This window comes from Caenorhabditis remanei, chromosome I (assembly GCF_010183535.1).
Source record: "Caenorhabditis remanei strain PX506 chromosome I, whole genome shotgun sequence".
Taxonomy (NCBI): Eukaryota; Metazoa; Nematoda; class Chromadorea; order Rhabditida; family Rhabditidae; genus Caenorhabditis; species Caenorhabditis remanei.
This window is the reverse complement of record NC_071328.1, coordinates 10,907,811-10,926,491: the sequence shown is the minus strand read 5'-3', so window position 1 is coordinate 10,926,491 and position 18,681 is coordinate 10,907,811. Positions and strand designations below refer to the sequence as shown.

Below are 18,681 nucleotides of genomic sequence, written 5' to 3'. Positions count from 1 at the left end.
ACAATGAGTAACAATAAAAGCGGCTCTCCAATGAAAAGTATTAAATTTTCAATCAAATATGTTATAAATAACCTTTCATAAGCACCCAAAACAAGCCTTTTGGCTAATTTTAACTGACGCGACGAATAGCTTCCTCTTTGCTTAAAATCCAGTCTATGCTATTCAGCTTTACCAGCTCAACCCAGCTTTGTTAAACAATAATAGAAGAGACAAATAAATCTTATGATCGATGAAAGCCGTTAATTAAGAAAAAATACACCAATATTGTTATATAACACTGTTCCTTTAAATCCTTCGAACTTATTTTTGATAAGTTGCATTTTTACAGCGCTCGTCAAAAGGGCGGCAAAATGATGGAAAGTAAAGAAGACAAGAAATCTTCGGCAACGTCACACTCACACCTGACCCGTCCTGAGTTCGAGTTAATAGTAGAAGGAGATAATGGAGGCGCTGCATATGACAGCGAAGATAACGTAAGTTTCCGCTTCCTGCCTCTACAATGATAACTCATATTTTTAGCTCCAGACCGCCGCTGATTGCATTCGAATGATGGAAGGCGTAAGAGACGAAGCAGATCTCACAGAGATCATGGAAAAATTCCGAAGAAAGACTGAAAAAGGAGAAATGACCGGTCTTTCCAGCACAGCTACAACAGTGTCATCTTCAATGGCATCTCAATGGATTAACCATATGAAACGAAGCTTTAAAAGGCATGCTATCGCTCTTTCTGAAGAACAGCAAGGCGTTCTGAAGAAGATGGTGAACGAGGTAAGAATTTGCTTTTATTTACCCCCTACAATATTACTAAAAATCAATTTTGTATTCGAAACAAATAACACTTTGTTTTTAATTGCGAAAAACCAAGAAAAATTTTGAAAGTCCCCGCCCGCACCGAAAGGATTTTAATAATGCCGCCAGGAACTATACCCTCAGCATGGCTCAACGGATCTAGCGATTCGAGATATCCTGATGCTCTACAGCCGTGGTCTCGAAGCTCATCACGATGGATGTTATCGAGAAATGTTTCATCGCATTCGACCATGTATTCCATATTTCAACACGAATGTTCTTGTCTGGATTCGAGTGTCAGAAGCGCTCATCTATGAATTCTACGAAGTGAGAAGCGTTCGTTCTAGAGATAAATATTACTTATAACTTTTTCAGGAAGTATGGGAATTCAAGGACAGTTACAAGCGCCTTTTTGCGGGTTGTGATCGACGATATGTCGCCTCCCTACGCCGGCGATGCAACGAACTCAAAGCTCGCCATCCTGACATGAATCTAAGATTCGCTGAAACAGCCACGCTGATGACTTTCGCTTTAGCAAAGCATTCAAGCAGGGAGCCTGTTCACTATGCAGCTGCCACCCTTCATGGATTTCTGCTACTTAAACTGAAGAAGTATACTGAGGCGATAGAAACAGTCAACTTCATATTGATGAAATACGACAAAACTGGCGAATGTGTGGACAGTCTGACGCTTCTACTCACCTACAAAGCCGAGGGAATGATTGGGATAGGGAGATACAACCGAGCAATCGAATATTGTCTACGAGTTGTTGCAACGACGACGACAGTCAGAGCAAAACATCGTGCACTCATGTTGATAACCATGGCATATATGCGGAAGAACAACTTCAAGAAGGCCCACGAATATGTAATTGTAAGTTTAGAATCACTGGCTACTTATTCATAAGAGCATATATCTATTTCGTTTCAGTTACTTTTGAGTGACGGACAACTCGACGAGAACATGCTTGAGAACGTAGCTCTACTCGGGCTGAACTTGGCCCATTTAATGGGAAACATGGAATTATTTAAGAGATTCGAGAAAATGCTTCAACGAATCGTATACTAATGTGTATTTTTTTTGGTGGTCCCGATAATAAGTTTAATTTATAATCTGTAATTCCTGGTTCTTATGTTGCCCTGATATTTTCAAACATCATGTTTTCGTTCTTTCATCGTTTACAGCAAAAAATGATTGTCATATTAGATATGTTAATATCATAAATGTTGAAATACTGGGTTCAATGACCCTTATACTGTTCAAACGGTTTCCAAAATTATAAATATAACCAATAGTTTGAACAAACAGGTTTGTACATAAATGTGATGATCGGGCATCGTTTGGCAAAATGGAGATGGAGCAGAAGTTATACAACGTAAAAAATCAGTCAGAAATCAAACAGGAAAATTCAAAATGTTTCAGAGCAGTCGCCAACGCTGACGTCGTCGTTTGCGGTGGTGGAATATCAGGAACTTCTATTGCCTATCATCTAGCGAAACGGGGTAAAAAAGTAGCACTGGTTGAAAAAGATTCGTGAGTATTTCATGAAACCGTACATCGTGTTTTTCAAATCATGTAGTTTCCAGGATAGGATGTTCTGGCGCCACAGGACTCTCTGCTGGACTCGTATCTGCTCCAATATTCTGGCAAGATACAAGTCTTCAAGCTATTGCTCAAGCTTCTCTCGATTTGTACTCACATTTGGCAAAAACTTGCAAATTCCGTATGTTCTAATAGTGTAAATGAATTTCTACCAAATGTTCTAATGTTTCCAGGGTATGTAAAATGTGGTAGAACATATCTTGCCTCAAGCATGGCAAACGAAATTCTCCTGCGGCGAATGTATTCGAGAGGTGTAGTTCATAACGACAAGGTTGAACTGCTTGATTGTCAAAGCGAAATGCTCGAAAGGTGGCCGTTTTTGCAGACTGAGGATGTTCAGGTATTTTCAGTTTTATGATTCATAAATTACTATCTGCTTTAGTTGGCTTTGTACTCTCCAGAAGACGTCGCTTTGGATCCAGTTGCTTTGTGTCAACATCTTGCTCTGATCGCAAAGGATCATGGTAAATTCAAATTATCTTCTTATTCATCTTCATCCAATAGTTTCTAGGCGCGTTGATATACGAAAGCAATCCAGTTCTAGAGGTGCACATTGGAGATGAAAAACAAGTTTATGGCGTTTCTACAAAAATGGGATTCATTGAAACTAGTCACTTTGTTGATGCTGCAGGAATCGTAAGAAGGTTTTTGATTGTTTTCATGACCACATCTATCCATTTTTCAGTGGGCTGGAAGCCATCTTGTGAAAGCTCTTCCACATCAGCATGTTCAAACTGCAGCATATCCGTGTACATATTCTTACATTCATACATCAAAACTACCAACTGGATCTGTTAGTGATATGACCCCTAGTAAGTCAATGTGAAGTTATTTTATTCTACAATAGGAATAAGTTCAGTTTTCAATGATCTGGACGGAAACATCATGCTTCGTACAACTTCATTCAAAACTCTCTGTGCAGGATTCTCTGAAGAAAGTATCAGACCTCTAGCCAGACAAACAGGTTCAGCAACACCATGGCAACATCCAGAACCCGATTGGAATGTTTTCGGTATCACTGCACTGCTAAAACTATGAATAATTTTAGTTTTATAGATTCTAACCTCGAAAAGCTTATCTCCAGATGCCCGATGCTTGGAGAATGCAATCATGGTGATTTAATAGTTGGGATGGAAGCGTATACACCTGACAAGCTTCCAACTATTGGAGAGAGTTCCCAAGCAAAAGGATACTGGGTCATGTGTGGAATGAATGGTCAAGGGCTATCACTGGCTGGAGGACTTGGAAAAGTGCTCGGAGAACTAATGTGTGAATCACAAAGTTCCACTGCAGACGTGGCTCGTGTTGATGTTGGACGATTCATTGATCTTCATGCGAACAGTCAGTACTTGATAGGAAGAACTCCGGAAGTGGCTGCATTGACGTATTCAAATCTTTACCACTCCCACCAATGTCATACTGCAAGAAATTTGAGGATGGCACCAATTTATCATCAACTGCGAGATGCTGGAGCTGTGTTTGGAGAGATTATGGGTTACGAACGGCCATTGTGGTTTGAAAAAACTGCGAAATCAGAACGAAACGCATTGATGAGTGGGCAAGACTCTCTCGTTGGAAAACCGGATTGGTTTGAACGAGTCGCCAGTGAGTACGAAGCATGTAGAGAACGAGTTGGACTTATGGATATGAGTAGCTTCAGCAAATATGATATTACGGTATGAGACTGATTCTGTAATTAAAACATATCGATGAACTTTCAGGGCGAAGATGCTGTCGAATATCTTCAATTTCTGTGCTCAGCAAACGTTGACGAACCAATTGGAACAACAGTTTATACTGGAATGCAACATCAGAAAGGTGGATATGTCACTGATTGCACTCTCAGCAGGCTAGGCGACAAGAAGTTTTTTATGGTGGCTCCAACAATTCAGCAGGAACGAGTACTTGTATGGATGAAAAAATGGCAGGCAATTCTGAAAGCTCGAGTACACGTTCAAGATGTGACCGGCGCTTATACGGCTCTTGACATGATTGGCCCATCTTCTCGTTACTTGATGGGAGATATCACTGGTTTATCAATGAGCAGCAATGACTTTCCAACTTTTAGATGCCAAGAGATTAATATTGGAATGGCGACTGGAATACGAGCGATTAGTGTTACCCATTGTGGAGAACTTGGTTGGGTCATTTATATACCTAATGAAGTGAGTTTAATTGGATACATAATCTACACAAGCTTGGTATTCAGGTGGCCCAAAATGTGTACGAGAAGATTCTGGAAGCTGGAAAAGAGTACAGTCTCCAACATGCTGGTTATTATACGCTTCGTCAACTTCGAATAGAAAAGTTCTACGTCTATTGGGGTCAGGATATCAATGCCACAGTAACTCCTGTTGAGTGCGGAAGACTTTTCAGAGTCGACTTCAAGGTGCGATCTATATTTTCTTTTTTTATGCGTGAAAGTGGTGAATTTCAGAAAGATTTCATAGGAAAGAAAGCTCTCGAGGAGCAGGTCGAACGAGGAGTTTCAAAACGATTCGTGCAACTGCTTGTCGATGGACATGATAAGGAAACGGATCCGTGGCCACAAGGAGGTGAAACTATTCTGAAAGATGGTCGACCAGTTGGATTAACAACTTCGGCTGCTTATGGCTTCACATTGGGCTGTCAAGTAAGTTCATTTTTCATTCAAAACATGGTCCCCCAATATATCCTCGATACAATTTCCCCTGTCCCTCGTTTGTTGTCACACCTTTAGATTGTCAGCTCCAGATGAATCCACATCGATCAGACTACTCATCATTATCTCTTTTTGTATAATAGAGCAGTGACAGACTGTATTCATCCATCAAACTGTCAATTAACACTATCGGATAGGTCTTTAGCTCACCGACCTCTTTTCCTAGAAGCAAATTTTTTTAAACTTGGGAACGGTTCTGTTTGTACAATAAGCCATTTAGACAATGAGATTAGGTCATGCACATCTGGACATTTCAATTAACACTGTCAAATACGGACTTATTGAGACGATAACATCTTTTGGTCTGTAGGAAATTTGTTGAACTCCTGGGAAAATGACATTCTCACAATGATCTTACAATGAATAGTGTGGACAAAGGGATTAGATATTCCACAGTTGGAAATCGACAATAAAATGTCGACCGAGAGAAAAAGGAGAGAGCCTAATAATTGAATGATCGTGAGAACAAGAAACAATGTACCAAAAAAATGAAAAGTTTTTCTTGGAAGTAAGAATCAAGGCGCCGAGCATCTTATTCTAACTATGAATTTCAATTGCAGGTATGCATTGGATACGTCGAAAATAAGGAATTCGGAGTCTCTCCTGAATTCGTTTCATCTGGACACTTCGAGATTGATATCGCTGGAAAACGATTCTCATGCAGACTCAATGTTCACTCGCCATCGCTTCCAATGATATCCAGCGAGCATCCGCTTCATTATAGACCAACACAATGATAACTCTTGCCTTCAGAACTTTCCCTGAACTGTCTAAAAGTAGATGAAGAAAATTGAACGTTATTTCCTATCTTTTCTTTTTTGTAGGTACTGTAGTTGAGTTATTCATGAGGTTACCCACTTACCGGAAAACATTTAGAGATAGTAAACAACATCCCATTCAGGAATTCATAAAAAGCTTCTTGCGATCCTGTATAGGCTTTTTCCATTTAAATTTTCACGATTCCTGAACAAGGTTTCTTTACTTTTTTCCGTAACTAAATAACCTCATCAGATTCGTAGAATTTACTGTATTTTTTCTCAAATCAAGATGCCATATTGGTTGTATTATAATTGTGTTTGTGCCCTCTCTTTCCACCCAGTGTGCTTCTACTTCTTCATAATAATAAATAGAAATTATGCACTCTCCTTGTTTCGTACACTATCTTGCAGCAAGCACGCAACGCGGCACCGCACGCGTCGTCCCGATCAATTTTCGACGTTTCGCGACGTCGCAACTCGAGTAAATGCTTAAACTAACTGGAAATTAAATGTTTTGATGTATGATAGCTGCAAGATTATGTTGTTATCAGTGTCCCTTTTTAGAAGTTAGAACCCTTTTTGGTGAATCGATCGAAAATACCACGTAAAACCTGAAAAGTGAGCTTTTAAGAATCAAAACATACATAAACTTATATTCATTTTTTACATCTTTCAAGATCAACATTAAGAAACGTCTCCGTATCAACTTCATATTCTGTATTTGACATTCACGGCTCGAATATTAGCTATTTTTGAATTTTCCTCTCCATCCCTATACTTTCAGAGTCCACTGTTCCTGCGAGATCAAAAATGGATCAATGGACTCACCAAAATCACCAAAGTCATCAGAACCATCAGAACCATCAGAACCAGACAACATCATCAGCTCCACCATCTCATGCTCACATGGGACATGTAGCTGTGCAGGTTTGCTCATATGAGATTCTCTGTATACCTTTTGCCTCTTTTCAGCCGAAAGAAGAAGTTCAGTATATGATGAGGCAGGTCACAGATAGTGTACGATTTGCAATGTGTGAAGCTATAAGTCACCGCACTCCTTTGTGGGATTCGAGTCGTGAAAAATGCAGTTCCGCAACCCGAAAACGTCTTTTCGGAGAAGTAGTTGATGTTATAAACTCTCAATTTGTTTTGAGTCCGCCGTTGTCCAGTAGGGTTTTGTGAAACAAATGTTGCTTCAATTCATTTATTTTCAGTTGAAGAAGTTGAAAAACACTGGAAAAACCTGAAGGATACATATGTCAAGACACGTCGGAAGATAACGTATGATCAGGATGGTTGTCTTATCCGTCCCAAGTGGAAATTTTTCGACTCTCTAATGTTTCTCGATGCTGTTAATCAACCGGACTTCGCTTTGAAGAAGCGGGCTGTGTCAATGACGTTCCCAGCCCAATCGTATGATATGTACCAGGGACCGACTATGAAAAAGGAGAAGCTAGAAGAAATTCCGACTGATGAATACATGGAGTTCTGCCGATCCATCTATTTACCATTGAAAGAAATTGGTTATAAAGATCGAGTACGATGGCTTAAAATTCAGAAAACCTTTCGAGACATTATCTATGAAGCGCAATTAGAAAGCGCAGTGAAGCCCCCTGTCGATATGCAGTAATTAATGAGTAATAAATTATTTAAAGCGTTTCCGTGTTTAACAATTTATTTTAACAATAACGAACAGTTTATGCGCTCTCCGATGGAACGCTGAGGATGATGTCGGAATCTCCGGCGTCTGTAACAGCGAGGGTGCATACACGGAAGAGACGTCCGCAAGCGGTTCCTAGCTCGATATTGTTTCCGTTGTAATGATGGACTCCAGTCTTGGCGAGCATAGCATAGTATTCGATCTCGGACTTTCTGAAGAAAAACAAATTACGTTTTGAAAAATATTAATTATGAACCTGAGTGGTGGGGTGTTGTTGGCAATGATGACAAGCTTGGCCTTTCCATTGAGAAGGGACTTTAGGGTCTGCTTGTATCCGAGGACGTACTGTCCGGTCTTCATGACCATGGAGAGGCGAGAGTTGATGTTCTCAGCATTTTTCTTGACCTAAAACTTGTTTTATAGAGTTTTGCACGTCGCAAGTATATAAATTTTGAGTGCTTACATTGAGCACCCAGAGCCTGTGACAGAATGAGTGGGGAAGTTACTCCTTCTCAATTAAATCACGAGCTCCGGATTACTCCATCGCTGCTCGAAAATTTAACTCCAGAGAAACTTCACTAACCTGTGGCTTAGCAGCTGGAGCCATGATGATTTTACCTGCAAGATTACTAGTTGGAACGTGAACTCTCGATAATTCCACGAAAATGAGAACGGGGGTGGTGTGACAACAAAGATCAGCGTATTTCTCCGTGCTGTCAATACAACAATCAGCTAAACTTCAAAATATTTCTACGTCTCTGAATAAAACTGGTGAGAAACAAAACTTATAGAAAAACATTCGAATACTGAATATATTCGAAGTGATTAAACGTAGAAAAGCTTCTAGGAGTAGTCTTAAACTTTTTTTAATTACTGAGAAACAGATGTACACAAAAAAATGCTGATTTCTGTAGAGAAAAAGATCGAAAAAATGACGGTTTTTGGGACAGGAATAGACGAATTACCCGATGCCTACGGTCTGCGGCGCTTTTCGTGGCGAGACCCGTCCAACAACCCTCGCCTCCCTTTAAACATCTGTGTCTCTTTTTCCGGTTTTTGGGATCCGAGTTCTCCTGGCTCTGAGCAAAAGGACAGTAAATCCCAATTTAAACTGCTCAAAAACCCATAAAAATTTAAAAAATCTAAAAAATCACCAAAAAAATTTTTCTTTGGCCGATCCGACACCGAAACGTGAGTTTTATCGATTTTTTCTTTTTCGAAAATCGATTTGTAACGAGTTTTGCCGTGTTCTTATGATTTCCTTGTTCCCATCATACATTATTACTCAAACCCAATATTTTCTGCATAACTCGCGTAATTAGTTTGCCAATAACGGCTTGCGATAAGACCCTCCCACGCCATCTTTTTCCTTTCCCACAGGATAAGTGCTCCTGGGAAAAATGTTTGACTCCGCCCACTGCGTACTGGTACACCCAGATTCATTTGCATTTCAGTTGTAGGGTGCGGTCTGATTAGCTGGACATCGCGTCCCACACCGTCTCCTCCGTTCGCGTCTAAATTGTGCTATTAAAAACCATCGAACACGTTACAGTCGTTCTTCGGGAAAAAAAAAACTATATTCTATCTAATATTCAAAAACCCCTTCGTTCAGTAGAATCATGGAAATGAACGTCGCAACCCCTGCTGCTCCCGTTGCTGGCGCTGGAGCCCCTCAACCAGGACAAAACCCAACTGGCTCGTCTTACACCATGGCCTCACTCTACGTCGGAGATCTCCATCCCGATGTCAACGAGTCTATTCTGTTCGAGAAATTCAGTGCCGCAGGGCCTGTTCTTTCCATCCGAGTTTGCAGAGACAACGCTACTCGTCTCTCCCTTGGTTACGCTTATGTGAACTTCCAGCAACCAGCCGATGGTAAGAGTTTTTTTCAATTCATGTCGTTCCTCACATTTTTAATTACAGCTGAGCGTGCCATGGACACCATGAATTTCGAAGCACTTCATGGCAAGCCGATGAGAATCATGTGGTCGCAGAGAGATCCTGCAATGCGTCGTTCCGGAGCCGGGAACATCTTCATCAAAAACCTTGATAAGGTCATTGACAACAAGTCAATTTACGACACCTTTTCCCTTTTCGGAAACATTTTGTCCTGCAAGGTAACGTTTCCTATAGAACACTTAAAAACCGTCGTGAATTCATGTTGTACAGGTCGCCATCGACGATGAAGGTTCTAGCAAGGGCTATGGATTCGTTCATTTCGAAACCGAAGAAGCCGCTCAAAATGCCATCCAGAAAGTCAACGGAATGCTTCTTGCCGGAAAGAAAGTTTTCGTTGGCAAGTTCCAACCACGCGCTCAACGTAACCGAGAACTTGGAGAGACTGCCAAAAAGTTCACCAACGTCTACGTCAAAAACTTTGGTGACCATTACAACAAGGAAACTCTCGAAAAGCTTTTCGCCAAGTATGGAGCAATTACAAGTTGCGATGTTATGACTTCGGATGGTAAATCTAAGGGATTCGGATTTGTTGCTTTTGCACAACCAGAAGAAGCCGAAGCTGCTGTTCAAGCGCTCAATGACTCCGCCGTCGATGGATCGGATTTGAAGCTCCACGTCTGCCGCGCTCAGAAAAAGTCGGAGAGACATGCTGAGCTAAAAAAGAAGCACGAACAACACAAGGTTGAGCGTATGCAGAAGTACCAAGGAGTAAACTTGTACGTGAAAAACCTCGATGAGTCTGTCGACGATGAAGCTCTGAAGAAGCAGTTTGAAAACTTTGGAAACATCACGAGTGCGAAGGTTGGTTTGGTTCCTCTTGAATTTTTTATAAGTTTGTTTCAGGTTATGACTGACGAAAATGGAAGATCGAAAGGCTTCGGTTTCGTCTGTTTTGAAAAGCCAGAAGAGGCGACAACCGCTGTCACAGAGATGAACTCGAAGATGGTCTGTTCGAAGCCGCTCTACGTTGCTCTTGCCCAACGCAAGGAAGATCGTCGTGCCCAGCTCGCATCGCAGTACATGCAACGTCTTGCTAGCATGAGAATGCACAGTAACGTTCCTGGCGGAGGCATGTACAATCCTGCTCAAACTGGTCCGGGCTACTACGTCGCCAACCCTATGCAACAACAGCGCAATTTCGCTGGTGGACCTCAAATTGCTCGTCCAGGAGGAGGACGTTGGGGTCAACAAAATCAGTATCCGATGCAGAACCAATACATGATGGCTCAAGGACCAGGTGTCTACCCGAACCGTATGGGTCGTCCACAGAACCAACAAGGAGGACCACGCGGGCCACCTCAGCAGTACAGCCAAGTTGCTCAAGGAGGAGTCCGTATGCAAGGACCACCACGAGCCCAGAACGCCGGTGTTCAGCAACAGAATATCCAACGCCCACCACCTCAACAGCAACAACAACAACAGCAGCAACAGCAAAGACCAGCTCCTTCCGGACCAAAGGCTCCTCCACAGCCTTACAGTCAGCAGTACCAGCAACAAAGACCGCAAGGAATCGTTATTGGAGGACAAGAGCCACTCACTTCAGCTATGTTGGCTGCTGCTGCTCCACAAGTAAGATCATTAGCTTATCTATTTTTGAAGGCATTATTTATTTTTTCAGGAGCAAAAGCAACTTCTTGGTGAGCGTATCTACGCCTTGATCGAGAAGCTCTATCCAGGACACAAGGATGCCGGAAAGATCACGGGAATGATGCTCGAGATTGACAACTCTGAATTGATCATGATGCTCCAAGATAGTGATCTTTTCCGCTCAAAGGTCGACGAGGCTGCTTCCGTTCTCGCCTCTGCTCAGAAGTAATAACTTCTACATCTAAAATGCTGTCACCCCTACCGGCTAAGCCTAACCCTTGTTCTTTTTCTTTATGTCACCCCCTTCTTTTTGTTACTTGTTAGTGGTAGGTTTAGCCGCCTCCACATCCCCTGAATAATCTTCCTTTTTGGGATGTTTATTCATGTTAAAATAAAATTATTAAAAAAGTCAGTGTTATTACATAACCAATTGGTCCTCGAAACGAAACATTGCACAAATGACCTTGACAGACGCATTCAATTCCTTCAATTCCATCCCAAAGCACTGTTTTCCTGCATCCAATAGGCGAATCAGATGGAACGCATAATCTCTGTTCTCGAATAAGGCCACCTAAAGAACGATTTTACGAAGGAAGTTTTTCTGAGTACTGACTTGACATTGGAGCAGTCCTTCTCGAGCATTTGGAGCCTACACAAGTAGCACCGTCAAAGTCGCAGTAACCTTGAAAAGAATCACAGACCTGACATTGTATGGATTCTACCCCATCAATAAAAATTGTAGAAATAGAAACTAGTAAAAACACAGAACGCATCGATAGTATTGAACAGAATTATGACTGAGTTAGAAGTTTTGTTCGGGAACGGTCACGAACAAACATACACTTGAAATCGGTACAATGTGTCTAAATCAACTTCGTGACTGACGAGAGTTTCGAAATACAACAAGTACTGGAAAAAAAGAAGAAAACATTTTATTACATTCAAATTATGCTATCCAATGTAACAAAACTAAAGTTCATCATGAAGATTTCTTTGCTGGAACTTCACATGATAATCTTTCTTCTCTTTCCGTACTTTCGTTTGGTGAATATTGAGAAAAGCGTCTGCTTGCTCTGGACGATCTGGTATTTGACTGCAGAGCCAACGAGTTTGTGGAGTATCTTTGAAGTCTGAAAGTTGAGCATTTCGGATGAGATCAATTGTGATAGCCGATTACATTCTTGGCACAGTTCCCTGAGGCAATGGAGAGCATTTGGTTGCTCATTCAGCTCACACCATTGAATTTCCAAACTACAGAATCTTTCAGGTCGTGTAATTACAGTTGCCACATCAATTAGTTGATAAAACTTCTTTTTCATTACATTCTGGCAACCATCATAGGTTAATCCATGTGGGAAAAGTGGAATATCGAGACCTTGGAATGCAAGGCATAACTCTGCGCATATATTATGGAAGAGATTTCCTCTAAGCCAATTGTAAACCTGATCAAGCATTGCCGGTTGCAAGAATATTTTGTGTTGAAGGACATTCGTAATTGACATACAGGCGGTGCATTCGAGGCAAACCACAGATTCCGTTAGATTTCCAACTGGAAAAATAAAGATTCAAAACGGACAACTTGTGTCTTTAACTAACCTTTCAAAGCGTAATCCTCATCACATCCAGGAGCAATTGCAGTACAAATAGATTTTGGAGATGGGAAATGATTATAGAGTAAATGGGAAATATGGTATTCATCATCAGCAATCAGAAGACTATTCGGTTTGAGTACTTTCGAGTGGATTTCTTCAGTGAAGCGATGGCAAAGGGAGCAAAATGGTCCAGGATGGGCGGCTGCCAACGTGGAAAAATATCCGAACAACTGGTCTTCGGTGACGGAGTTCAGGTTAGTGATTTGGTTGTTGCAGACTTCGGACTCGCGTTTCATATAATACTGAAAATTGGGAAATTTACGTTTCGCAATTAGTCAATTCTGGATCGGGACCTCCTGTTGAAAAAAATGGAGCACACTTTAATACAGGTCGCAAAATATTTCAAAATAAAAAAAACAGAAACCTGTAAATCTTACATGCAGAGTTTTCATATACCAGGAGAATGGATCCATATCGTTTGTTCTCGTAACATACAATTTACTTGGATTGAACTTTTCACTAATCTTCTCTTCATCTTTTCCCTTCTTTATTTCTTCTACCACTTCTGGAGCCGCAGAACTCATTGGAGCAGGTGACGTGGATCCTGCTGGAGCAGATGACGTGGATCCTGCTGGAGACCCGGATGTAGCTCCGTCAGTATTTCCATTGGTCGTAGTGTCAGCTGCAGTTGTTGCTGGAGCAGTTGTAGTTGGTTTCGGAGTAGTTGTAGTAGTTGAAGTTGTGAACATTGTTGCATTTGGTTGAGGACATGGTGGTTGACCATCTCGGATTTTAATGAGATCTTGGAGTTTTGGAGAGAGATTCAAACTCTCGTCTTTGTATGATTTGATTTGGTCTTTTGATTTGGACATCAGTGAAACGAGACGGTCGATTTCTCGAGATGCTAATTTCTCAGCGATGGTCTCAACTCGAAGACGACCTTCACGAAGAGTTTGCTGACATTCTTCATGCTGTAAATATATGATTTATGTTAGGGATAAAAATTTGTTTTAATACAATGAAATTTCTGAAAATTGCAAGAAAATGAATTCGGCTTTTGCATTTTTGGATTCATTTAAAACAGTTATACTCCATTGTCATGAAATAGCTCTAATTTGCACTAAAACTTTCACCGAACTAGAAATTTTTACGGAAAGTTCGTACAACAAAGTTGTGTAGAATTCAGTCAATTAATTTTTCACTGAATACTGAAAATTGGCCAGTCGAATTCCAAGATTATTTTTTTGAAACAACTTACAAATCCTGCCTTCACAAATAAAACAGAAGTAGCTAAAATGGAAAGAACAATCTTCATTTCCAAACCTCTTTTCAAATGATAGAATGTGCTCTATCAGTGAGTCCGACCGGAGGCGAATGATTATAATATCGAAAGGAGTTGTCAGGTATGTCTGTTATCAGTTGAATTGTATCTAGTTGACTGACCACACTCTTCTTTACTCTTTCTCTCATTTTCTACCGGAGTTTTATTATTTGAAACTGATATGAAACTATGCTTGAAACACGTGGATTTCCGAAGAAAAAACACTTTGTGACTTCCGTTTTCGAGATTTAGGAGAGGACATACACTTTCCATTTTTAATGGATTCATCTCATGGCAAAAACACGAAAAATAGAAAATAATGAGGCGATATCCTAGGATACTAAGAGAATACGTTTGGTTGCTTGGTTTCTCCGAACGATTCTTCCCTCGAATCGCCTCGAAAAATCATTTCATTCGCTTACAAGATGCGTGAAAGAGAGCGGCTGCTTGTCATTTCTCTGATTCTTGTCTTGTTTTCAACTGAAAATTCAGGTGAGATTCCCATTTATATCGATGATTCATGATGAATTGAGTATCTCAGAAGCGTCAACTAGTGTTGGGACTACAACAGCAACAAGTTTGGATTTGTTTGATCTTCGTAAGTTGAGAAGGGAAATGATTGGAATGATAATATTATTTTTAGTTTTCTGAGTGCTCAGGGTTGAATATTTAAAGTTCAATATAGTGAATTCTGGGTGCAACCACCTAGAGTACACTGGTTTAGAACCTGAAAACGAGTTCAGAATTTCAGAATTGAATCTCGCGATTCGAATTCAGTATCCTGCTGCCAAGAGTTCGAAATGATAAGTTAGAAATCCGGAAGTGAGAGTTTTGGATTCAGAATTTATAATCCCGAAACTCTAGACTCTGAAATTAAGAATCTTTACGCCCTGGAGTCTGATGGGGCATCTTTTAGTAAACTATTAATGTTTCAAAATCTCGTAAAAACTTTCAATCGCGTGAAATCATTTTAGCTAGAACTACGCTCAAAATATACCACTTGCGATATCCTCTTCACTTTTTAAGACTAATATTCCAGCTGTAAACTGCACTATTAACGGTATCAGCCAGAAAGTTACTACGAACTGTGAAAGTTTGGAATCAATTCTCTGTGAATGTTCCCTGTTGCCTTCAAAGTATACTGCCTACTCAACTGCATCCTATCCAATCATAGATTATTCGAATGCAACTGACATTATCTTTTTGTATAACGATTATTGGGATGACGAGATTGACAATCTATCGACCACAGTTACGGCTCCATGGACTGAACATGCGGAAGCTGCTGATTCGATAACAACCACAGTGAACCCATCTTGCTTGATTCAATGCCCAGATGGATACATTATTGGTCAATCTCTCTGTTACTTCATAGTTGATTTATCAAATATCAAATCATATCAATCCGCTCTCTCCTATTGTCAAACTGTCAACCTTCGGAATCTGATATCTCTGGAACATCTTCGAAATCTGCTTGATCTTCAGATATTGAAGACGAAAGTGAATTCATCCTACTCAACTACTTGGTACTTTGCAAATGGAGGAGGTTCAGTTCAAGAGAGATTCGATAAGAAAGCTCAAGTGTTTGATATAAACATGTTGACTGGAATGACGTCACCAATCGAAATGACTGTTGGAATATCTGATGCCACATCGAATGTCTCTGCTATTTGTGTTCTTCCACGTGGGTTTCTCAGAGGTTATTAAAATTCAAAAACTGGATTCACTTCAGAATACTGTAATATTTCTCAATGTTACGTCGACTCAGCTCTGGATGTTCTTGAATTGAACACAATTCTCAGCTCATCTAAAGAAGTTATTGTCAGTGTTTCGACTACCAGGTTCTGATTTGACTTGCGGGCTTCAATTTTTTAAACTTTTCTTTCAGTATAACCTGTTCTTACACTAAATCAGTATCTACAGTTGCTTGTGGATCACGTGGAAATATGATGCCAAATCCGACTACTATTAGTTGTGAAGGTAAATAGAAATCTAGAATAAGGATGACTGAAAAATGATTATTTTAGCTTCCGGAGACGCTCAAAAACTACCAAACACGACAGCTGAAATTGTGGAATATTGCTCGCTATGCTTCGAGCGAGGAACGGAAAGCTGTAGTGAAGCAACTGATAAAAATGGGAAAACGGGATACCAATGCAATTGTAAAAGCTCTTATTCGGTAAATTTTAGATAGGAGTTTTATATTGGATACTGTTACAACAGTGGATATACAATAATCTCTTCATGAACCTCTTTCCAGATGGGAACATGTTGGTACACTTCTGATTCTTGTCTTCCTGAAACCTGCAATGGACATGGAAAATGCTCTGATACTCTCGGAAATGTAAAATGTGATTGCGATTGGGGATACGAAGGAGATTCTTGTGAAGTGAATAAGGATCGAGTCACCAATACAACTGATTCATTTTTCACGCGACTTGGAAATTATATCATTGACTTTCCAACTATTTATGCTGTTCAAACGAATTCTTGGATATTTTTGACAATTGCTGCAAAGTCGATCGGAAAGATTTATAGATCAACTGGAGAAGATGTAGGTTGCAGGAGAATAGAAACTTCTGAATTATATTATTCAGGACCCGCAAGAAACTCATCAAGCAGCCAGAGCATTCTTCATGACGCTGGGAACTACTTGTGTTTTGTTTTTCAATGACCCGTACCTATTCAAGATCTCTTTGGCAACTTGTCGAATGTTTTTCCTAATTATTCACTTCTGCTTCATGGGAGGCAAGCTTCAAACTGATATTCAAGTTAATAAACGAAACTGAAATTTCAGCAATGATTCAATGGATGTTGGAAGGATACAATGCGAATCAAGTGGTTCGATGTGTTCATCTGAACGAGTGGGAGAAAGATTTCGAATATAGAAAAGCTTGGGGAATCAAGGCTGCACCGAGGATGGTTATACCTTTGATTATGATGGCTGTCGCGTTGGCGGTGATTTTCAAATCGAGTGAGTGAGCTAGTTTTGAAGGAAATCTTGGAAAAGTGGGGGGCAGTTCAAACTTATTAGAGAATACACAATTGCAGATAAACTTTTGGATAGACTAAACATTTTCAGACTGGTACTATCTGCCATCCACGTGGACATGTCTCGGTGTCATCTGCAATCAAACTACTTCCGTTTGGCTCTCTGCTATCTGGATTGTTCTATGTTTGGTCGTCTCAACTGCAGCTTTTGCGGAGTCTAGTGTTCTTTTGACCCAGTAATCTTCTATAATCCCGAAGATTCCAATAATTTTTTTCCAGTCGCCGTCCACTGTACAATCTGAAAATTCGTCAACGAATCGAGAGAGACATTGGAATTATTGATGGTTGGGTTGCAGAAAAGTGCCGTCGAAACACTGTTCTTTGCTTCATTGGAATCTGTCTTCTATCTGTCACGTGGCTTTTCACTATCCTAGCATCTGATAAGAGAAGCAAATATGTTTTTGGATGGTAACGTCAGAAACAGTATCTTTAATCGAAAATACTCATTTTCAGGACTCTCACTCTTGTCTCTACTCTCTATGGGTCTTTCAGCTTTGTTCAAGGAGTTTATACCGATCCAAATGTCTATAATATCAATTAGTCTGAAAACTAGAACATCAAGTTTATTTCAGACTTGGTCAGCAATTCTCTGGTTTGCCATGAAGCGTTTCCCAGCTCGTTTTGCCCCTACATATGATCCAATTTCGATGTGGACTCGAGAAGAAGTGAAAGAAATTCAAAAACTTCCAAAAGAACAGAGAGAAATAATGAAAGACGAGATGTTTCCACTCAACAAACGACTCTTTTTGCATCATAAATGGAATATGAATCTGAATGAGAAATTGGAAAAAGGGACCGAAATCACTGAAGCTCTTCTTGAAATTCTTCGAAACGAAATTAGAACTCATCATGATTTATCTGGAACTCAATTCCAAAAGGAGCAATTACAAGAGACGTTTGCTGAATTCGTGAAATCTGTAGCTGATCGGCCACCAAGAATGGAGTTATTGGGAGTGAATGCAAAGAGTGAAGCAGTGACTTTATGTGCTGAGAAGGAGGATGGAAGTGCCCGAGTGACTAAATTCATGTTGGTTCCGGATATTGATGTTTTCGAGCCAGAAGAATTTTATGAGGATGCTGATGATGTGGATAAGAAGCGGATGGATATTGAAGAGGAGAAGGTAGACGTAACTTTTCTTTTTTATCCATCATTTCTTTTTCAGGAAACCTACAAAATCGCCAGAGAAGAAGCTGTTTCCCAGAACAAGTTCATGAATTCGGCCATCAAATTCAAGTTTGTTATCACTTTCTGTTCTCTATTCCAAATCAATTTTTAGGTACTACGGCAAGATCAAAGGATGATCCGTTCTGTTGTCTTCTCTGTATCTTTTTGAATAAAGATTCTTGTTAATAAAAACGAATTTTGATATTTTATGTACATTACAAACAAAAAAAGAAATACTGATGAGGTGGAATTAAAAAAGGAAGGATCACAGAAGAGTTGGAGGGTTTGAAATGACAAATTGGGGGTGAAAGTGACAGTGAAAAAGAAGAAGAGTAAAGCAAGAGTGAATGAGAAAATGATTGAGGAAACGGAATTAAATGTTGAAATTAAACTTTCTCGAGAGGATGTATATCATAATACGAATTGTTTGAACTCAACTTGGAATATGAATACAATTAAATATTATGGGAGACTCGTTGTGGAATGGAAAGGGGGG

General features: G+C 40.1%; 8 protein-coding genes across 8 annotated transcripts; 5 read left to right on the top strand and 3 right to left on the bottom strand.

Moving 5' to 3' along the window:
• Positions 1-350: 350 nt before the first annotated feature.
• On the top strand, positions 351-1,857 carry GCK72_002372 (uncharacterized protein; the record flags this gene model as incomplete). Its single annotated transcript, XM_053723396.1, has 5 exons — positions 351-473; positions 520-768; positions 934-1,116; positions 1,165-1,662; positions 1,720-1,857. 5 exons carry the CDS (start codon positions 351-353, stop codon positions 1,855-1,857), a joined length of 1,191 nt encoding a protein of 396 aa, XP_053592041.1.
• A 257-nt stretch (positions 1,858-2,114) lies between these two features.
• On the top strand, positions 2,115-5,829 carry GCK72_002371 (uncharacterized protein; the record flags this gene model as incomplete). Its single annotated transcript, XM_053723395.1, has 13 exons — positions 2,115-2,164; positions 2,212-2,322; positions 2,376-2,512; positions 2,565-2,731; positions 2,774-2,855; positions 2,903-3,027; positions 3,077-3,203; positions 3,251-3,403; positions 3,448-4,067; positions 4,113-4,556; positions 4,601-4,780; positions 4,829-5,023; positions 5,653-5,829. 13 exons carry the CDS (start codon positions 2,115-2,117, stop codon positions 5,827-5,829), a joined length of 2,568 nt encoding a protein of 855 aa, XP_053592040.1.
• On the bottom strand, positions 5,759-6,787 carry GCK72_002370 (uncharacterized protein; the record flags this gene model as incomplete). Its single annotated transcript, XM_053723394.1, has 2 exons — positions 5,759-5,862; positions 6,679-6,787. The coding sequence occupies 2 exons, from the start codon at positions 6,785-6,787 to the stop codon at positions 5,759-5,761; spliced, it is 213 nt and encodes a 70-aa protein (XP_053592039.1).
• On the top strand, positions 6,661-7,480 carry GCK72_002369 (uncharacterized protein; the record flags this gene model as incomplete). The annotated part of the gene is made up of 3 exons (XM_003112060.1): positions 6,661-6,777; positions 6,823-7,018; positions 7,065-7,480. 3 exons carry the CDS (start codon positions 6,661-6,663, stop codon positions 7,478-7,480), a joined length of 729 nt encoding a protein of 242 aa, XP_003112108.1.
• A 67-nt stretch (positions 7,481-7,547) lies between these two features.
• Positions 7,548-8,117, bottom strand: GCK72_002368 (uncharacterized protein; the record flags this gene model as incomplete). The annotated part of the gene is made up of 3 exons (XM_003112141.1): positions 7,548-7,722; positions 7,767-7,915; positions 8,094-8,117. The coding sequence occupies 3 exons, from the start codon at positions 8,115-8,117 to the stop codon at positions 7,548-7,550; spliced, it is 348 nt and encodes a 115-aa protein (XP_003112189.1).
• Positions 8,118-9,129: 1,012 nt separating this feature from the next.
• On the top strand, positions 9,130-11,285 carry GCK72_002367 (uncharacterized protein; the record flags this gene model as incomplete). Its single annotated transcript, XM_053723393.1, has 5 exons — positions 9,130-9,385; positions 9,434-9,627; positions 9,680-10,270; positions 10,313-11,038; positions 11,088-11,285. The coding sequence occupies 5 exons, from the start codon at positions 9,130-9,132 to the stop codon at positions 11,283-11,285; spliced, it is 1,965 nt and encodes a 654-aa protein (XP_053592038.1).
• Positions 11,286-12,025: 740 nt separating this feature from the next.
• On the bottom strand, positions 12,026-13,963 carry GCK72_002366 (uncharacterized protein; the record flags this gene model as incomplete). Its single annotated transcript, XM_003112020.2, has 5 exons — positions 12,026-12,186; positions 12,234-12,605; positions 12,653-12,950; positions 13,086-13,619; positions 13,907-13,963. 5 exons carry the CDS (start codon positions 13,961-13,963, stop codon positions 12,026-12,028), a joined length of 1,422 nt encoding a protein of 473 aa, XP_003112068.2.
• A 519-nt stretch (positions 13,964-14,482) lies between these two features.
• GCK72_002365 (uncharacterized protein) lies at positions 14,483-18,322 on the top strand (the record flags this gene model as incomplete). Its single annotated transcript, XM_053723392.1, has 14 exons — positions 14,483-14,567; positions 15,009-15,653; positions 15,702-15,810; positions 15,858-15,949; positions 15,997-16,148; positions 16,230-16,523; positions 16,567-16,675; positions 16,767-16,943; positions 17,052-17,196; positions 17,240-17,428; positions 17,474-17,543; positions 17,593-18,141; positions 18,184-18,254; positions 18,298-18,322. 14 exons carry the CDS (start codon positions 14,483-14,485, stop codon positions 18,320-18,322), a joined length of 2,712 nt encoding a protein of 903 aa, XP_053592037.1.
• Positions 18,323-18,681: the final 359 nt, after the last annotated feature.